Source organism: Bactrocera latifrons, unplaced genomic scaffold (assembly GCF_001853355.1).
Source record: "Bactrocera latifrons isolate USDA-ARS-PBARC rearing strain unplaced genomic scaffold, ASM185335v1 scaffold_63, whole genome shotgun sequence".
Lineage (NCBI taxonomy): Eukaryota > Metazoa > Arthropoda > Insecta > Diptera > Tephritidae > Bactrocera > Bactrocera latifrons.
The window spans coordinates 93,136-112,461 of NW_017537301.1; the positions used below are offsets into that span (position 1 = coordinate 93,136).

General features: G+C 39.9%; 1 protein-coding gene across 1 annotated transcript in view; it reads right to left on the minus strand.

The window, feature by feature from the left end:
* Window positions 1-19,326, minus strand: part of LOC108975217 (ankycorbin) — a gene marked incomplete at its 3' end in the record, with an annotated part of 79,176 nt that continues 59,850 nt past the window's right edge. The window contains 3 exon segments of the mRNA XM_018943565.1: window positions 1-2,496; window positions 11,521-11,641; window positions 11,833-12,112. Coding sequence (XP_018799110.1) covers window positions 2,099-2,496; window positions 11,521-11,641; window positions 11,833-12,112 — 799 coding nt within the window.

Below are 19,326 nucleotides of genomic sequence, written 5' to 3' on the forward strand. Positions count from 1 at the left end.
GTCATTGACAGCAATATATTTAAAAAGAAAACCACGATCTCCATTACCAACCCTGGAAATTACTGGTCCCTTAGGCATTTTCTCTTCTCGTAGTTTTACAGSTTCAGATTTTTGGTTTTTATTCAAAATTTGCGCTTCATGTGAATGTAGTGGCTTTCCGCGGTAACTCACGCTTACCGCCACGTATCACAAAGCTTGACACTTGACACATGTGTAGCACCAAATTAAAACATCRTCTTCGGCAGTRTATGCCCACAATTGGGGAATAAAATTGTTCGTCTTGTGTGAGTCCATTGGATTTGCGTATCGCTTCGAAGTCTATAACGACGCTGGCGTTAACATCTTTTTACCAAGTCAGCCGGATCTCGGAAGTACTGTAAATGACGTTATACCACTATCACAAACAATACCTGATTTTGCTAATCACATCCTCTACATCGACAATTTCTATATATCGTTACCTTTGTTGGTATATTTACGTGCAAGGGTCTACAGTTTGGGCACGATACGAGCCACGATACGAATACCAAAATGGAAGTTTCCGTTCGATAAGGATGTAAGGACGAAAAAAGAGGCTACTCAATTGAGTACGTGAGTACTGCATATGATGTCRATATTAACACGATTTTGTAGAAAGACAACAGACAGTTCGATTGGTATCAACTTACATTTTATACAATAAGTTGCTCATACGACAGGGTGCACTCTGCTCAGTACACTTCATGTGCATTGCACAGGGAAATTTTGAAAAATATATTTTTGTTACTTTAAATGATCTCAGTCATCAMGCGTTAAAAAAAGCACTATTCATTGATTGAGCACATAACGGTTACAAGAAGACTAAAACATTAAGTAACATAACTGAAAAGCAGTCTTACAAAATTCAAAAATTATACACTTTTGCTCGGTTGCCACCCAGTTCCGCCTGCAACAACACACTGACGCTTTACTTTCAGTGCGTAAATAAAACATTTAGAACATTGTCCTTCGAGCAATACAAAAACTTCTTAATGAAGTGACTGAGTTACCAAAAGAATTTTGCAACTTTTAAGCGCAGTTAAGCAAGAGAGAACTCAATAAAATCATACTGGACCCTAAAGTGCCGCGGCACTCGCAAACACGCAAGCTTATTTTATGGAAGTGAAATACGAAACGGATATTTCTCAGTAGTTTCTGCTGGCGTAACTCGTATATACAGAAGAAAATTTTAAATGGAACTTGCGATTTTGGTATGTGTGCAAGAGAAATATTTGTCGATTCGAAGGAACGTCATAAATTGAAGAAATATTAAAATTAAAATATAAAAAAAAACAATATTTTCCGCCAAGTTTTTATAACTTGACCAAAACAAGCCTGAACCCATGAAAAAAATATATAAAATATTTAGCATATTAAAATTTAAGTTATGACTTGTTGCTTCTCTGACTAGTAGACAACAACAAAATCTTCGGCAAAACCAGTACTCTCGCATTTCGGCCGTCAACTGACTTAATACCAATTTACTAAATAACTAAATACTATAAAAATTGTAAATTTGATTAATCTAGTTGATAATCACTTAAAAAAAAGGGGTAAAAACAACTTAACTCAAAATTAATGAAAATTGTAACTGCGTATACGGTATTAATGTTTTACTGCACAGCAACAACTACCCTCAAAAGCAACGAAAAAACAAAGAGAGCTTAACACAAAACTGGCAAAAGTTGAACTGCAACCAATGAAGCAACAAATCCGCGCTGCGCGCTAACTTCCCCCCGGTTTTTCCATATACMTACATATGAATACATATATTTATATGGTATACATATATTCGTTGATGCAGCTATCAAAAGCTAAAGTTTTTACGCAGCGCTGCTTAGCGCTTTCAGKAGCACAACACACACAACCTCTCGTCGCTCTCTCTCTCCTACACTCGCTACAACACAACGCACTCCGCTTGCTGGCCACCAACGTGCATGGCGTGCGCGCGGCGGTAGTGCACACGACATTATTGCATTTGATTTCCGTTTGTTATTAACTTGTCCGGCTGTTGGGGAAGTGCATGGCTAGAGGAGTAGACAGCGAACAGCAAGCATTTGGGTTGATTGTTTGTGTTGTTTTACTTTCCGGTTGCATCGTTGCCACCGCAACATCCGCCAGTTGCCTGTTTATCGGCTGCAACACCGGCGGCATCCGTTGCACTGCCACCACCACMACCTGCCGCAGTTGTGGCGCCCATCGCCGCACCGCCACCACCGCCAACCGACTCCTTCACGGTGAATGTGACGTAGTACCGTTTATTACTGTCCAACTTGTCCGAGGGCAATGAAATAAGTTGTTTGCTCTTGCCATGCGATAGCTCCARCGCAACTTTGCCGCCACCACAACCGCCACTGCCACCCGTGCCGCCGCAACCGCCGCTGCTCAGTATCTTCGGCAGATAGAAACTCCCCACACCGGTCTTCTTGTACGCRCCAAAACCGAACTTCGGCATTGTGTGATGGTTCATCATGGGTACTGCAAAAGTAAGAAATGCGTTAAATTTATAAATAACAACAACTGCAACTACAATGTATATAAACAACAAACAGCTATAGATGTTAGTCGAGCATTTACTCACGCAAATATAAATAGAAAGTTGAGAAATTTCTTAGCTAATTAAAGTGCAAAAAAGTGATTACAACGAATTTTACACAAGATTAAGTCATTTGGCGAATTCGCTGAGTAATTAATGAGTGACCGTGAGCGCGAGTTGATAAAATGGCACCGTCTCCACAAGCGCTAGCTGTCAAAGCAGCAAAATGTAGCGAAGAAGTTGTTTGATTTTGACGAGATTCTTGTTACGTGAACGAGAAACAAGAGTGGAAAAATAGCAGTACAAACACAAATAAAAACAAAGAAAGTTTTAGCAAAATATTTGATTTTAAACCAGGGTTTCTTCCGTAGAGCAAATAAACGAAGATTAAACCAAGCAGTAAGTAAAAGACAGACGGAGACTGAAGAAATGTCGGAGGATGTAGAAGAAGTTGTAGGACAGTAACAATGACGACGTCCATTAAAACCTCGAAATAACTTACAACAAATCAAACAATAATTAATAATTTGATATTCGCGGTTTTAAATTATTTGTGCTCTAGAGAACTAGACCGCCACGAAATAACTCGAGGGAAGGATATATCTGTGTGAAGGAAGTCTTGTGAACTATGCTACTTTTCTATTTGTAAAAATTAGGTAAGTTTATTTTAACGCGCTTGATCTCCGAACGGAAAATCATAGTTGAACGAATTTTATAACCTGAAATTATATATGGCTGACTTAAGACGGGATGTTATTGGTGCTGCATCATCCGAACCTTTCACAAATACAAAAGACTCCTTACAAGAACTTTCATCGTTGAATTTACTTGTATGRCAGCTMTATGCAATAGTGGCCCGATATCTGGGCTTCCAACAAATGAGCAACACCTCGTGAAGAAAAGGACGTACTCAAATTTCAGATTGATATCTCAAACGCTGAGAGATACAGAAATACGGACCGACATGACTAAACCGGACGCAGCCCGTCCCGCTAATCTTTTATACAAAGGGTCATCCATTTCGAGGTTTACTTCTCATGTTGTTATCACCCGAAAGTACATTATTTGGCATTTAGTTTTCGAAGATAATATCTTTTAAACGCTATGACATCCGTTAAATCCAATTTTCGATGACTCTTTCGAGTAATTTCGAATTGCAACTGGTGATGATTTGTTCCAAAGTCTGAACCGAAGACTTTAGACTTTGCATATCCTCAAAGTAAAAGTTTAACGGTCTAACCCAAACATGAAAATATCGGCTTACCGAAATGTTATTTCAATAAGTTCATTGATGGATGCGATGTGTGGGAAGTGGCGTAGTCTTGTTGAAACCGAACGTTGCCGAGATTACGAAATTCAATTTCAGGCATCAAATAGTCGGTTATCAGGGAGCGATAACGGTCGCCATTGACGGTTACATCCTCAACGACATCCTTRTTGAAGAAATGTGAACCGATGATTACACCGGTCCAAAAAAAAATATCAAACCGTTGTTTTTTGTGTATGAAATGACAGGTCTTGAATCTSTTCAGTTTACTCTTTATCCCGAGTGCGGCCATTTTGCTTGTTTACATACCCATGGAGACAGAAATGAGCCCCGTCCAGATGAAATTTGGGCCGAAAGCGTCGGATCTTCAGGTAACTTTTCCGGAGAGAGCCCATAAAGCGAARMAACGTCACTTGGGAAGGTCGAGCGGCTTTAGTTCTTACATAAGCAATATTTTTTAAGCTTTTAATTTATGATCTCGGCGTAAAAATGCACCAATTTGGCCGAATAGTATCCAGTAATGAATTCTTACGTCTCAAGATTAGTGATAGCTTTCCCATCCCCTAGCAGATCTGTCTTAGTTATAGTATCTAGGAGGTAAACTTATATATTAGGTGTTGGCTCGGCTGGACAGTAATATCAATAACCAGAGTTCGAGTTTAAGTATTCAAGCACTTTATATTATCTATGCTTGAACACATCGAAGAATGTTTGTTCCCTGGTCCTGAAGGTGGCCTTCACTTTGCCAGTAATCACTGCTGATGAATAAGTATGCACAATTTCCTCACTCTAGAAAACAATACCTACTCGAGARGTATTAACAAATTAACTTATAGCARTGGTTCTTGATGAAAAGKCTTCTTGTCAATAAAKGAYTGTGCTGTGAAATTATGAAATTATGTTTATGTAGCTCCTAAAGTTCGAAAGTGTATCAATTACAACTAAGACATTGCATAAAGTCATTTGGAGTTGGAATACAAACTTTTATAAAGGGTTCTTATAAATACAATATATTCGAAAAAATACTTCCTTTAAGTACCCGATTCCCCAAAATAAGGAACTTAAAAGTCAAAAATTTTCAAAGCCCAAAGAAACAAGTTTAGAAAACATCTGCAAAAACACAAAAATATTGAGAAAACCGCTCTGAGAACCTCTCCAGGAACTTTGCTGAAGCAGACAGATAAATCACATACTTAAATGTCTTAAATTTTTGTCARCTGCTGACAAACTTTATTGCATTTCAGCAGAAACAAAACTTCAGCGCACCTCGTTTGATGGCTCCTGCAATGTCCGGCTGTGGACGAGCTGCTTCGCTTTGTGACTATTTGGGTGCATATAGTAAGCATGGGAGTATCCAAGCGAATATATGTCACACAAGAGAAACTAGTTTCATGTTTACATTCGCATTATTCGCGCTAAGATTTTCGGCTATTGTGTTGTTCCTTTTTTTATTGTATCGTTTCGTTATTTTCACTTACTTAACCGAAATAAATTGCATTTTCTGATTGTCGCCGCTCATATTGCTACGCCTTCATATACARACATATGTGYGTGTKTGTGTGAGTAAATGTGGAGCTGACATGCGCCGCATCACCGCCAGCGGTTGCTCATTCACCACTTCGTGGGTATGTGAACACTGTCAGCAAAGCAACTGTGCAACGTCAGACCATTGCATCAACTGAATATTGAAACAACAGTAGCAGCAACAACACTTCTAATGGGTTTACACAAAATTGTAAGGAATGTTCAACGCACATACATGAACACATACACATACACACGTATATACTTACACCCACACATGCATGAAACCGAAAATCGCTAAGATATTTCCTTTGCGAAAATGCAACAACACAACAATGGCGGCGAAGATCTCCACAGAGCAAGAAGCAGACTCAGAGCGACTGCGTTGGAAATTAAAGAAAAAAGTTTGCAAAAGAAAATTATAATAAAAGTTCCACCAGAGTTACATTTCGGGCTCCCCGGGGGGACGCCTGAAATATTGTATCATTCGCACGCGCTGTGGGCCAACACATTAAAACAACGGAAACAGCGACGACGGCAACAACAACAACAAACATCCCAACAACATTATGAACTACACTAGCAACAGCAACGGCCAGCTAAAATGGCAACAATGGATTTGTAAAAGTGAAAGAAAACGACCGGAAAGGAGAGCACAGCCAAAGCAGCGACAGTGACAACGACGAAATGAAAGTAAAGCAAGAAATAAAATGAAATAAAATAAATAAAATGCGAAGCAAAAGTGACATTTAAATGCGAGTAACGGCGAATTTTTAAACTTAACTGGGAGAGAAAGCGGAATACAAGGAAAGGAGATTGAGGGAATGAGTTCAAATATAAGTAGTACGCTCGTGTATGTACATATGTAGTGGTGTTGATTCTATCAGCCAGCTGGGTGGACGGATACAGAGACACAACGGTAAATGACAAATGGCGCAGTGTGCGTGAAGTGGCACACCAAAAAGACACGCAAAATGACGGTACGTTTTATCCAGCAGGCCGTAGGCTAAAAATAATAACAGGCCGATCTGGATAAAATGGCAAATTTAATCAGACGATTTGAGATGTATGACTTCTGACAAATAAATATTATATTTGGTTGCATATATGATATATGTATATGCTGATGTTATATACTGAAGAGTATATAAAATATTAGAGCGGGGCGATTTTATCGTGCAAAATCGGGTATGCCTGAAATATTCTACGGATTATTCTGAACAACTTTGCTTAAGATAATGGTCTAAACTCGGTTCCGACCAAAATATTTTTAAGGAAAATTGTAAAAAATCTTTGAAAATCGAAAATGCATTCGGCTATCTCAAAAACTGACTAAGCAATTTTTATAATTCCTAAAACAAACTTCGAGAGTTGTAGAGGAAAGCAAGATCCATTTGCAGACAGAAAGAGAGAGAGGCCAAAATGCGTGAGTATGAAGAGCCGATAATGCTCGAAAATTCTACGAAATGATGCGGCGACTAACAGCAGGTTTCAAGACCGGAGCGTACTTTTGTATAACCCAAAGAGGTGATCTTGGAACCGATGCTCAGAGCATATTAAAATTATGGAGGGAACACTTCTCCAGGCTGCTGAAAGTAGTAGTGACAGCATAACGCCAGGAGAAGCTGAACCCGATTACCCAATCGCTGACGATGGAGCAGACGTTCCATTGCCCGAACATGAAGAAGTTTGAATAGGAATTACCCGTCGGCGAAGAACTGATGAGGGGCATGCATCAGCTTCTTTAGGAAATATACCACTGTCAACAAAATGATTGGATCTCATCAGTGTACGCCTAGGCCAAGAAAATCGACAACTAGATATTCACCGTGCCCTATATCATGGAAAAGACCCATAAAAAGAGAATCGATACTCATCACCTCGTCATCGATGTAAAGTTGCTCTGCCTCGAAATCCAACGCAGAATCATTCTTGCTAACAGGTATTACTACGGACTGAGTAGGCAAATGAGAAGTGTAGTTCCACTCGACGAACAAAAACCAAACTCTGCAAGTCCCTCCTCAATCCCGTCCTGCCATATGGTGGAGAGGCATGCACAATGACATCATCTGATGAGTCGACCATAGGAGTGTTCAAGAGAAAGTTTAGCGGATGATTTATGGTCCTCAAGTCGATGGAACGATCAAATGTACGAGATAAAAGGCGACATTGACAAAACAAGAGAAAGTGGCTGCACCGGCTAGGTCATGTTATCCAGATGGAAACGAACACCCCATCTTTGATGGTTTTCGATTTCATAACCGCCGGTGGAAGCAGAGAGCAGGTGGAAAATTGCCTGCACTTGGTATCTCGAAATGGCGCCAAATAGCGAAACGAAGAAACGACAACGGCACTGTTGTTTACTAAGCTATAAAGTGGTATCTACGCCAAAAAAAGATGAAGAAAGGTTAATAATAAACAACTTCTCATAATTAGACGTTTTTTATTGTCGCGCACGTGTAGGCAAAGTCAACTGGTTTGCGGTTACAGGCGGCGCGCCTTTACAAACAAACAGATTAAAAGTGACGTAGCTGGACGAGCCTATAAAGTGCGACCACAGTCTACAAAAATACCTTTACCGTTTCGTTAAGCCCCAAATGCCAAGTGCGACTATCACACCTAGAGCACGCTAATAACTGTCTCTTATACACATCTAGATGTGTATAAGAGACAGCTACAAAAATACCTTTACCGTTTCGTTAAGCCCCAAATGCCAAGTGCGACTATCACACCTAGAGCACGCTAATAACAAACCGCCACAGCCGTTGACTGTCTCTCCAAARGACGCCAAACAATGCCTACAGTGCGACGCACCACACGCGGAAGACGAAAGACGTGCCTTTACTTCGTCTTTCGTCTTCCGCGAAAGGCCTCAAAGTCACTGCAAGTGCGGCAACTGGCTGCTTAACCCGCACAGCAAACTGACTTTAGCAGCTCAAAAGTACCTGCTCCCCGCTGTCTTCGGCCCCAACACTTCCAATCTTTGCAAACTAATTTCCTCGTTTTCGTTCTCGCTCTCCTTTGCTTCTTTCTCAACTTAATCTAAAGCAAACGCCTGTCATTCAAGACTTTCCGCCTTCCATCAAATTCAACTCGCTGCTGCTCTTGTTGCTGTTGTTTAGGTCTCATCCGCAGCGCATCGCTTGTGTCTTCTGTCACCTGCATTCTATTTAAATTTTAATTCTCGCTTAATKAGTCACTTTTCTCTGCTGCTGGCCCTTTAACCTTGCTGCAGTCGCTCCTTGCTTCCTTCCGCCGCATGGCCTCTAACAACGGCGTTGTCGGGATTTTGTCGCCCGGTTTTGTGCCGTCCTCGGCCGCTTGCTTCAGCTGCGCTCAAAGGAGTTATGTTCTCGACTTTATTTTGTGTAAGCGGCCCGATTAGAAGCTTGTCAAGCTCAACTGCTTTGTCTAACTAAGTTTGCTTGCGAAATTAAACAAAAAGGATATGCAATACATACAGACTTATAGTATATACATACATATATACAGTTACAGTATATAGCTGCGTGCATAAAATGAATATTTAAAATGGTCGTCGGAGATTTTGAAGCTGTTTTTGTTTTCAAATATGATAAGCTTAATAACAAGCCGCAAAATAAAATGGTGATAAATTTGTTTAGGACCAACTTTAAAGTGGCAGCTACTGAGAAGCTAAAAATACAATTCTGTCCCTTTTCTTTGCGGCGCTTTTCTTTCAGCRGCAAACACATATTTAACTCGCATTTCATTCAGCAAAAAGGTATTTCTCTTATATTTTATGACACGAGCAGGAAGTTTGATGAAACTGAGCAGCATTTGTAAAATGTTTTTGGATTTTCTTGTGTTTATTTGGATCTCAATTTAAAGTGGTTTCCGTGGTTTTACTTGATCAAGCTCAGAGTATTTCAAAGAATATAAAAATATCAGGTATGAATAAAAAAGGGCGGCGAACTCAAAGCTCCAAATCTAGTTTCAGAAATTAATGTTTCGTACCCGACTAAATCTTAAATTCAATTAGGAATAGCTGATGAAGAAAGACAAARCTTCGCATGATAGTGACAAGAAGTCTGCAGAATATATATCAGCTCTTACGCAAACTATTTTCGAAACAAGGCATTTCCCAAAAGCAAAGTTCCAACATACACTGCATATTGCAAAACAAAAAAATGCGATAACAGCGCCTAGCAAAGAGTTTACTAGATATGAGTGTAACAAGCTGTTTTGTTGACAGTATTTGGCTGGCTTAACTGGGATGTTTTAGTGTATGTAAAGTTGGCTTCAATAGAAACCTGGGAGAATAACTTGTTGCAGTTTTTCTCCGAGAAAACGGGAAAGTTTTAAATGAAAGTTAATAAATGGAATAATGTCTCTGGCGGAAAAATTTAGTTCATTAAAGTTCATTATAAATATAAAAAAATAAGTTGAAATTTGAATAGAAATMCGAAAGGAAAATCCTAATATTTATAAATACTGTAATATTTTGAACAGTAAAGTCCATCGCAATTAATGATACAAGTGAGATCAGACTGAAATATTAAAAAAAAACAGGAGCAAGTAGCACTATACGTACCAAGGTGGTAAGTTTGAAAGCCTCTCAAGAGGATCTTAATAAATTTTCTTTGAAAAAAAGCTTTATAAGAACATATAAAGGGGATCTATTTCGATGTTTCCTACTTTTTTTTGCAATGTTTATTATCATTCTTTGGAATTTTTTTGAGGTGAACTTTTTTAAATTTTAGCCGCATATGGTCCATCCSTTGAGTCCAATTTTCGATGACAAGCGCTATGTTTTTCTTCAAGACTTGAATCGATGCGMTATTGTCCGCATGGGCTTTAGACTCTACACATTTCCACAGAAAAAAGCCGAACATTGTGATATCATGCGAKATTGGTGACCACCAAATCGTGATTTTTGYTGAATACTATTGCAGCTCTTGAATYTTTTCAGATTGTTCTTCGTTACAAATGTGAACATTKYGCTTGTTTACATTCCCATTTAGCCAGAAATGGACCTCATYGCTAAACAAAATTTGGCCCGAAGGCATCGAATCTTCTTGTAACTTGTCAAGAGCCCATAGAGCGAATCAATGTCGCTCGTAAAGGTCGAACGGCTTCGGTTCTTGCATACGCTATATTTGTACGCTTTTTATTCAAGATGTCGATGTAAAATGGGCCTAGTCGTTCCATACATCAGTCCGAGTGCTGCGAATGCCGCTTAATCGACTCTTCAGGATCTTCGTGTAAACTCTAAATAGTGTGCTCAGTAGGCCGATTATGTTGACCATTAGTTGAGCGAAGCGCAGAACGCGAATTTCTGTATTAGCGTTGAGCGATTTGTAAATGTTGTTCAGGCGTAAGTCTTTCCAATGAAATATAGGCTGYTGGTAGCATAGCATTTAAATGAGGCCATCTATAAGAAACTTGGCCAGCCGTTAAATACAGTGGAAGGCAACGGATCTTATAGTACTCATCGCGTAGGCTGCTGAGACTAACACTTACTCTCCAGTCAATTTTAATAATTTTTCTTAATGAAAAAACATTGAGAACTTTCGTCGYTAAGGCCGGAAAATACATAAGGGGACATTGTGGGGTTGATTTATAACATGACAGGTAATCTTAATCAAAAATATGAGACGACATGTGGAAGCGGGATCTGAAATTTAAATAGTTTTATAGACCATTCAATTTTCCCTCTTTTATTTTTTAGGTACCATATACCACAACACATAATAACTACTTTGGTTAAACYATGCTAGAGGTCACAATTGTTTATAAATGACCAGAAAGCGTGTAAAAACTATGCAAATACTTCCCCACAAATCATTTCGAGAAAAGCAAGAGAATTATTTATGTGCTCAAACAAGTATTGACAGCTTGTACTCAACAGCGAATATGCTATCAAATACATAAATTTTTATGGAAACGAAGTTTCACTTCACGCGCGATTTATCCACCATCTGGCAACCCTTTAGTTTTAGATTAATAGAAGCATCTGCATACAAATTTGCGATTCGATTTTACAGCCAATAAAACCCTCAGCAACGACCTCAAATACAAATGCAAGTGGAAATAAAGGCAAGCACACAAGCATATCGACACACATGCATTTAAACATATATTTATATGTATACATATATGTGTATATATGTAAATAAATTTGTATATGCTATGGACATTGAGACAAAATACTCACTGTAAGCGGCGCACGGTATGCCAGTGTAGGCGTGGGCAGCATGCAGGCAGCGGTGGGTCTTGGTTGTGCACTGCAGCGCCTTCTCGTAAGCGTTGTAATCGGGACTCAAACGGCGTTCCGCCTAAAAGTATGCAAATAAAAATTTAATTTATTACATTTCGCACTACACTTTTCGCGCCGCTTCGAGTGCTACGCATATAAAGTATGCATAATTTTCAATAACTTTCAGCCGGAAGCTCACTTTCAACACATGTCAATCATAATACACACACATATATAAATATTTGTATGTATTTGCATGTAAATGCTTACCTCCTCGTAAACCTCGTTGATGTTCTGGAAATTATAGGTGCCCGGCTTCTGTAGTGCCTTCAGTGTCTCGTAGAGGAACAACTCGAAATTCTTGAATGTGTACTCGCTGAATGGATAGCGCCGCAAGCGYGTGCCCGTCTCACCGCCCAGTGCAGCACATGATTTGTGGTAATCGTCAACGGCGCGCTTCACCAGCACGGCTTCGTTCAGTTTGGTGGAGCGAATTTGAAGGGACTTCAATTCCAGCAGGTGTTGGAAGATCTTGCGCTCCATATAATACCTGCGATAGACAGCAAAACGAGAGGTGATAAAAAGGGCGAGCAAGCACCAACATACACACACAATTATATATAAACAAACGCTTAAAACAAGGCATAAATAAGTAAATCAAAGAGCCACCAAAATACTGGCTAGCATTCAGCAGCTGCTGAAGAGATTTGTCGAACGCGATATATGTGTATGCGTGTGTAAGTGTGAGTGAGGAAGGAGGGTGTTGAGAAAAAGTCATAAAAGTGCCAAAGCAAATAGAGGCAATAGCGCGCTGCTGGCTGACTGCCGCTGTTGTTACGCGATTGGGCTCACCAAGATGATTGTTTTTGTTTTTATTGTTGTTGTCACTTTCTCTTTTTGCATTTTATTCGACTAAGGTGAGTTGTATTGCATTTGACGTGGGAAAAGGGGGAGTGTGGCTGGTTGGCTGATATTTTGTTTGCTTGCGCTACAAAGGCACTGGCTGCTGACAGCCAGCTCTACAAAGGCTTAAGCCATAGCGGGTTTAGAGGAAAGCACTCTACAGTTTAGATTTTTAGGGAGTGGCTGGCACAGCATGCTAAACTCAAACGAATGACGTAGTGAATGTCAATTTTCGACCACAAGGCATCTCACGCGGGTCCCCTCGCTTTGCACTCACCTTCTCGTACCGATTCTCTTCAACACTCTGCTTTGTTGAAATCGCTCATTTGGCTTTAAAATGTTTACGTCAATTCGTCAAATGCAAGAAAATGAAGAAATTATTGTGGAAAAGTATCATAAAATGGCAGGTGAGGCCTGAAGGCATGGGTTTTATTACGGTATCAGATGGTAAACGGTTGAGAGCTTGTAAGAGCAAATATTATGCCGTTAAGAATCGTGTTTTGGTGAAACAGAACTAATTTCGGAAAATAATTCAACAACAACAACTTCGAGAAAAAATAGCAACAAAATACTTCGCAAAAAAAAATGCTTTCAAAATAATTGGGAAGAGTGAAGTCCGTCCAAGAAATGCTATAGACGGGACAAGGACTGAGACTAATAGGTCCTCTTGGCTTTTGCTACAGCGGCCGTATAAACGATCGCAAATTCGGAGTGGGTTTCGTGGTTGAAGGGAGGTGGAATAACATCTGCTTGGTGACTTTAAAGTTAGGTATCTTTGGCACAAAGGCGGAGGCTGACTTTACCCAATAATGAAACATCAATAAAAGGGTTCATACTGATCGACTTAGCGGTGGCACCAATCCAAGCTCCTTCCGTGCGGCTGCAAACGAAAGGATTGGTTTTCGGAAAAAGCAAARCCAATGTGCGTGAGTATGAAGAGCTCGACAAGCTGGCCAACAGGGGTAATGCTCGAAAGTTCTACGAACTTATGTGGCGACTAACAAAAGATTTCAAGACCGGAGCATACTATTGTAGAACCCCCGAGCTATTCAAATACGGTGACGAAAACCTGATAAGGAACTTGCATCAGCTTCTTTGAATATGGTCGTAGAATATGATCCTGTTTTTCAATCATTCCAAATTTTGCTACGGACAGGCTCTGCATCCGCTATGGCTGACTAAAGTAGCAACTATCAATCTCCGAACGTCCATATGATTACTGTCCGATGTACAGTACGTACATGTACGGCCAGCAGAATGGAACGCAAATTTCTCACACCAAGCTCTCGTTTTTCAAGTTTTCAGCGACAACTCGGTACACAAATCCATTTAGCGCTCCGTCCATTTGCGCCACAAAATAACATATTTCGTTGCACGCCGTACATTTGTCTACAATTCCAGTGGCACTGCGCATGCATTTGTGCAAACTCACTTAGAAAAATGATGACTATTAAGAGCTCGTCACTCCAACCACACTTCCCGAGCAGAAAGAGACGTACAAATTGGTCAAAGTGAGCAAAAGTGAAAAACCCGTTACTTTGCTTAGTTGACGCCGTTGGCGTCGCGCTGCTACTAATTCTAGCATCGTTGTTCTTTCCTGGGTTYTTGAGTTGGTTGCTTTCACCATTTCGTATATTTTCGCTTGAWTTTCTTTCGCCATTGTTTACGCGGCATTTGTTGCAAGGTGCACAGCAACACGTTGTACTTGTCAAATTTGTGTCACTAAGTGGAAGTGTCGCAGTATTGCACGTCGCCAACACAGCCGCATAGCACAGTACACTCGCACAGCCGCTGGCATATAAATGGAGACAAAAAGCTCAAATCTGCTATTCAACGTTAGAGGGCAAAGCACGCAGTGGGAGCGGTAAGGAAATAAACGAAAATGGCTCGAAATATTTATGCCAAGGCCAACACAGAGCCCGCAGAAAAACTTAGCAACAACAATATAAAAAAACMACGGACTATTTAACGAATGAAATTCAAAGCAATCCGAGCAAAAGTGAAGAGTAAAAACTGTTGATCCTTGCGAGTGGCTAAATAGTGAGTGCGCGCTGAGGGGGGTGACTGCACAGCGCACACCGCTAGGGCTGATGAATAGCCAACACGACGAAACCGAAAATTGCAACAAAAAGTAGCGATGCGACAAAAACGCTGCGCCGCATWCTTTTATGACTTAACCGCCGCTGAGCACACCATGGCAACGAACGGCATTCGCACGCCCACACAATTCGGCTCGATATGCGCTTTCGCTTGGTTCRCARGTAAAGTTGCCGTTGGGAAATCGTTAAAAGCACTTAAAAGGCCATTCGTACGAAGATAAAGGTGAAGTGGGTATTTAAGATTACAGTTGGTGAATACCGCCTCGCCACCCTCGCCATTTGATCCATGCGAAAAAAGCCTGAACTACGCAAACAAGACAGGTTAGTAGGAAAAGTTAAAAATCTGCGCCGATTTGTTGTTGTTGCGTGTGTAGCACCCTGCAGTGTCATAGGGTCAGCGGTAATTGCTGAGTAAGCCATGCGGCATCAGTTTGGGGACCCGGTGCCTMTTTGCCTCTTCAGCATTTGCGTACTCAAAAATTCGTTTTTCCGCTGCTTGTTGCCACTCGTTGGCTATTCGGAATGCCGCGATTTGCGACTTAGTGACGATGGAGTGTTTATATTTTCTTTCGRTTATTTTCTTCTATGCGTAATGTGTATTGCCTAGTATTTTGCTGCGACTTATGTGGCAGGAAATGGCATTGAGTCGATTGCACGTTTCAATTTGGATTTCTGGCAACGAAATTATTAATTCTGACTTTTCATGGAAAACGCAAGAAGTATGCGCTGATTTCTTCGAATTTGCAATATAAAATAAGCAGTAAGTCATCTTCATCAAACAGTTTTTCACCAGAAATTGAAATTGCTTTCTGATTTTGCAGCGGGAATCTTCCCTTTGCTGACAATTCTTGGAGTGGCTAATTTCGCTGACACAAACCAATAACATTTTAAGAGTCAAGCTATGGCAAAAGCTTTTATGAATTAATAATATTAGCTGCTTACTATTAAAATTGCAGTTTAGATACGGCAGAAGAGATTAATTTGCAGCGAGAAAGAGAGAGGAAGAGATAAAAAAACACAAGGAGACGAGAGAAACCGAGTAAGAAATTGAGGTAGATAGATAGGAGAGAAATCGAAAGAGAGGAAGACAGAGGTCATCGACTTTAATTTGAAAACATTAGCAACCGATCTTTTTGAAGCAGCAGTATAATATTTAACTACAGAGTGGCCTTAAATTGTACTGAGAGAGAAAGAGGAAGGGAGAGATAGAAGAAAACCCAGATAGAGCAAGCGTTCCAAGGCCTCTGTTCTCGCACGATCCGAAATCCCCTTCTATGCTATATCATACAAGTACTTGTCATTGTATTTACTCTGGTATAAATATACATATGTAAGATTATTACTAACCATTTTGCGAAATCATTGATCATGCGTCCATCCTTGAAACAGATTACTTTGAACGTTTCTTGACGAAGTATGGGATACAAATTTTGTATTAGATACTGCCGGAAAAATTCAATTAGACTGCGATAGAGAAAGAGGAGGAGAGAGGAAGAATATAATAAAACAGAGAGAATTGTGAAACTGAGAGGGGGCTAAGAAAATGAAATTGGAATGACTTCAGAAGCGACTTAGAAGGTTTGACGTAGATACCTCTTGGACTTGATTGATTTAGGACCTATTTGTGTGGCATTCCTTAGATAACTTTTAAGTGCAGTTTGAAGATATAGAAAATGGGTTCAATAACAATCTACTATCGACTTAACAACAGGCAATTTGAGTACCAAAAGTGTACGGTAATGAAATCACTTTCAAAAACGTGTTTGTTGTGAAAAAACAAACTGTAGAACATGTCGTGTTTTGCCTTTTCTGCTGTCCAGCTTTCATGTGCGTTCAAACAATACTGCGCCAAGCAAGCACAAAACAACCAAACAACCCTGCAAATAATACAAAATCGAATGTTAAAAGCTCACAGAAGTGCCTCAGTATCTGGACTGGACTTTCTCCTTTCTCTCTAAGCATTACATTTCTAGAGAGGCTGCAAATGTGTCGAACCTGTATTTGCTTGGAACTTTTGCATTTCTTTGGGTAAAGATTTAATCTGAGGAAGATCAAATGAAAACCTTTCGGCATTCTTATTACATGAGATAAAAAATTGTCTTGCCATATATCCTCTCATGCTTCTCTTCAATAAGTGTCCGTCTTCTGGTAATTTTATTTCAGATTGGAAATTGAAATTCATTACCCCTAACCCTAAAGGTGGTAGAAATGATATTGTTTCCAATTATAGACCTAGTTCTAAACTCCCTACCATTTACAAAATTGTTGAGTGCTCTGTTAAAAATAAGTTTTTCTTTGCAGTTAAGCCAATCATTAACAGCAATCAGCACGGGCTTTTCTCTGGTCGCTCTACTCTGCTCAATTTCGTGGTTTTAGTAATTATTACATGTATGCCTTCTCCGCTGGATTTCAAATAGATTATGATTACACAGATTCACAGATTTCTCTAAAGCCTTTAAAGTTTCACACAATATTCTAATTAAAAAATTATTATCTTAAAGTTTTTCTCTCTGCCTTCTTGTAGTGAATCAAATCATATTAGCAACTGTTATTGAATCGAGTCAAATAACATTATTTCATTGCGTCATAGGGAGTGCCACAAGGAATCATTTTCGGTCCTATTCTCTTTGCGCTGATGATCAACAACATCTCTCTTTGTTTCTTTTTTGCAAATTTTTGGAATATGCAGGTGACTTAAAATCTTTATCAACAATGGAGAACTTCAAAAATGTAATTAAACTGCAATGTGATATTGATAGTGCCTGAAATTGCAGTTTTTTCTGAATTTAAGTAAATGTCCTCTAATCTCGTATGTAATCTTTCCTTTTAGTTGCAATAATAAATCTTGTGATAACCTTTGACAATAGATTTTCTTTCAATAATCACATCAATTATATCACTTCTAAATAATTTTCGGTACTTGGCTTAGTCACGTTAAAATTATTGTATAGATGATTTGTTAGCTCTATCTTGGAGTAGCCTGTGTTCATCTGGAAATCATATTATCTTTAGTCGGTTATTTGGATTGAACGCTCTCAAAAAATGTTTCTTAAATTTGCTCCCTACTCCTTAATATTTGTTGACCGCATACCGTCGTAGACATCCCGTTTATTGCTATTACACCTTAAATCACTTGAAAATCGACGGTCCGTTCTCTGCCTTACGTTTGTTTTCAATGTAATTAATGGAGGTATTGAATGTCCTTATTTTAGGAAAAATTATATGTATATTCCTCAGCGTTCCCCATTTTTAAAAAGCATAAAACATATTCAAAGTCTAAATGGGTTACTTATTTACATACATACATATATCTAATCTGCATCGAGCTGGATTCAAATCGAATAATATTTCTCAATACAACAAGAGCAACGAAAAGTGATGTAGCAAAGTACCCTTATTCTACATAATATCTTATCATATAATTTAATATAAAAGTGCAAAAAGGTACATTTTGATCTGTGCGGCAAGTCACTATATGGACTTCCAAAGTAAGTAAAGGTAGTTTAGAAGTATCAGTGCAACTTCAGCAACTAAGCTTTAATTAAGCGCTCATTCCTTTGATACTGGCGAGTGGAAGGATGATAAGTATATGCGGGCCACAGACAGCGGGGGGTAGCGCCACCAGCACAAGCTTACACACACAACAATAACAGTGAGCGCAAATGAAAACATTTTGTTGCAAGTGTACTGTTATAATTTGTTGAATGTAATTAAATTAATACGCTTACTTAGACATCAAAAACAACGGAAAATAGTGTAAATAAACGCTTCATATTCAGGGCTGTTGATTCGCCGTTTAGACGCTTAATGCGAGAGCGACAGAGCGCGACAGCGGGAGAGCGAGCGAACATTGTTCTTAAAGGCAGATATATGCATGGGACAAACGAGGTGCGGCGACAAGATGCGGGCGTGCGGTTGAACGCAACCAATTCGGTTAACGCCGCGACTAATAAGGGAGGGGGGACCGAAGGGCTGGGGTGACGTGTGGTGAAGATGCGATGCGACAAGTATAAAGTAATTTACGGGAATTAAAAGTTTACTGTGAGAATTTAGACCTGCGGCTGGGGCTGCGTTTAATTTAGATCCGTGCGATGGCAGGCGACAACAACAAGGCGCACACAGTCAACAACAACAGCTGCTTAATCGGCAAAGTGGCGATAAACACAAAACACGAAATGGCGTGGATGAGGCAGCGAGCAAATGGCTGAGCGGCGCTAATAACAACAAACCGACGCACACACACAAGCACGCGCTTGCAACAATGCGGTAGAGAGTGGGCGGCAGCATGAGGCGGTTAGGGTGGCGCCGCGGGTTAGAGCGACATCTTAGCAAAACTAAATCCCTGTTAATGCTGCTTACATTTGGCATTAGCGCGAATGCAAATAGTGAGCAACAATGACAATGACAACAGCAACAACAACTACAGCCACGGTGTTGCGAGGCTGAAGGTGGCACCAGCAATGCGTTTATATAGTTCACAATTACAAGCACTAAGCGGCAAATGCACACATCTTAAATGTATGTATTAACAAGTGACTTGCGACAGCGACATCCCAACAAACACTCACACACACCCGCGCTGGCATACTGTCTGTGCCGCTGTCAACTAATAAGTGACTATTAGGCAAGTTGAAATTGTTGTTGTTGGTGCGTTTCCACGCAATCGCTGCCGGATTTGCTATTGTTAATTTGTTGATTTGTTGTTGTTGCACATTAGTTGTATTGTTTTTATTACAGCAACGGCAATTATACAAACAACACG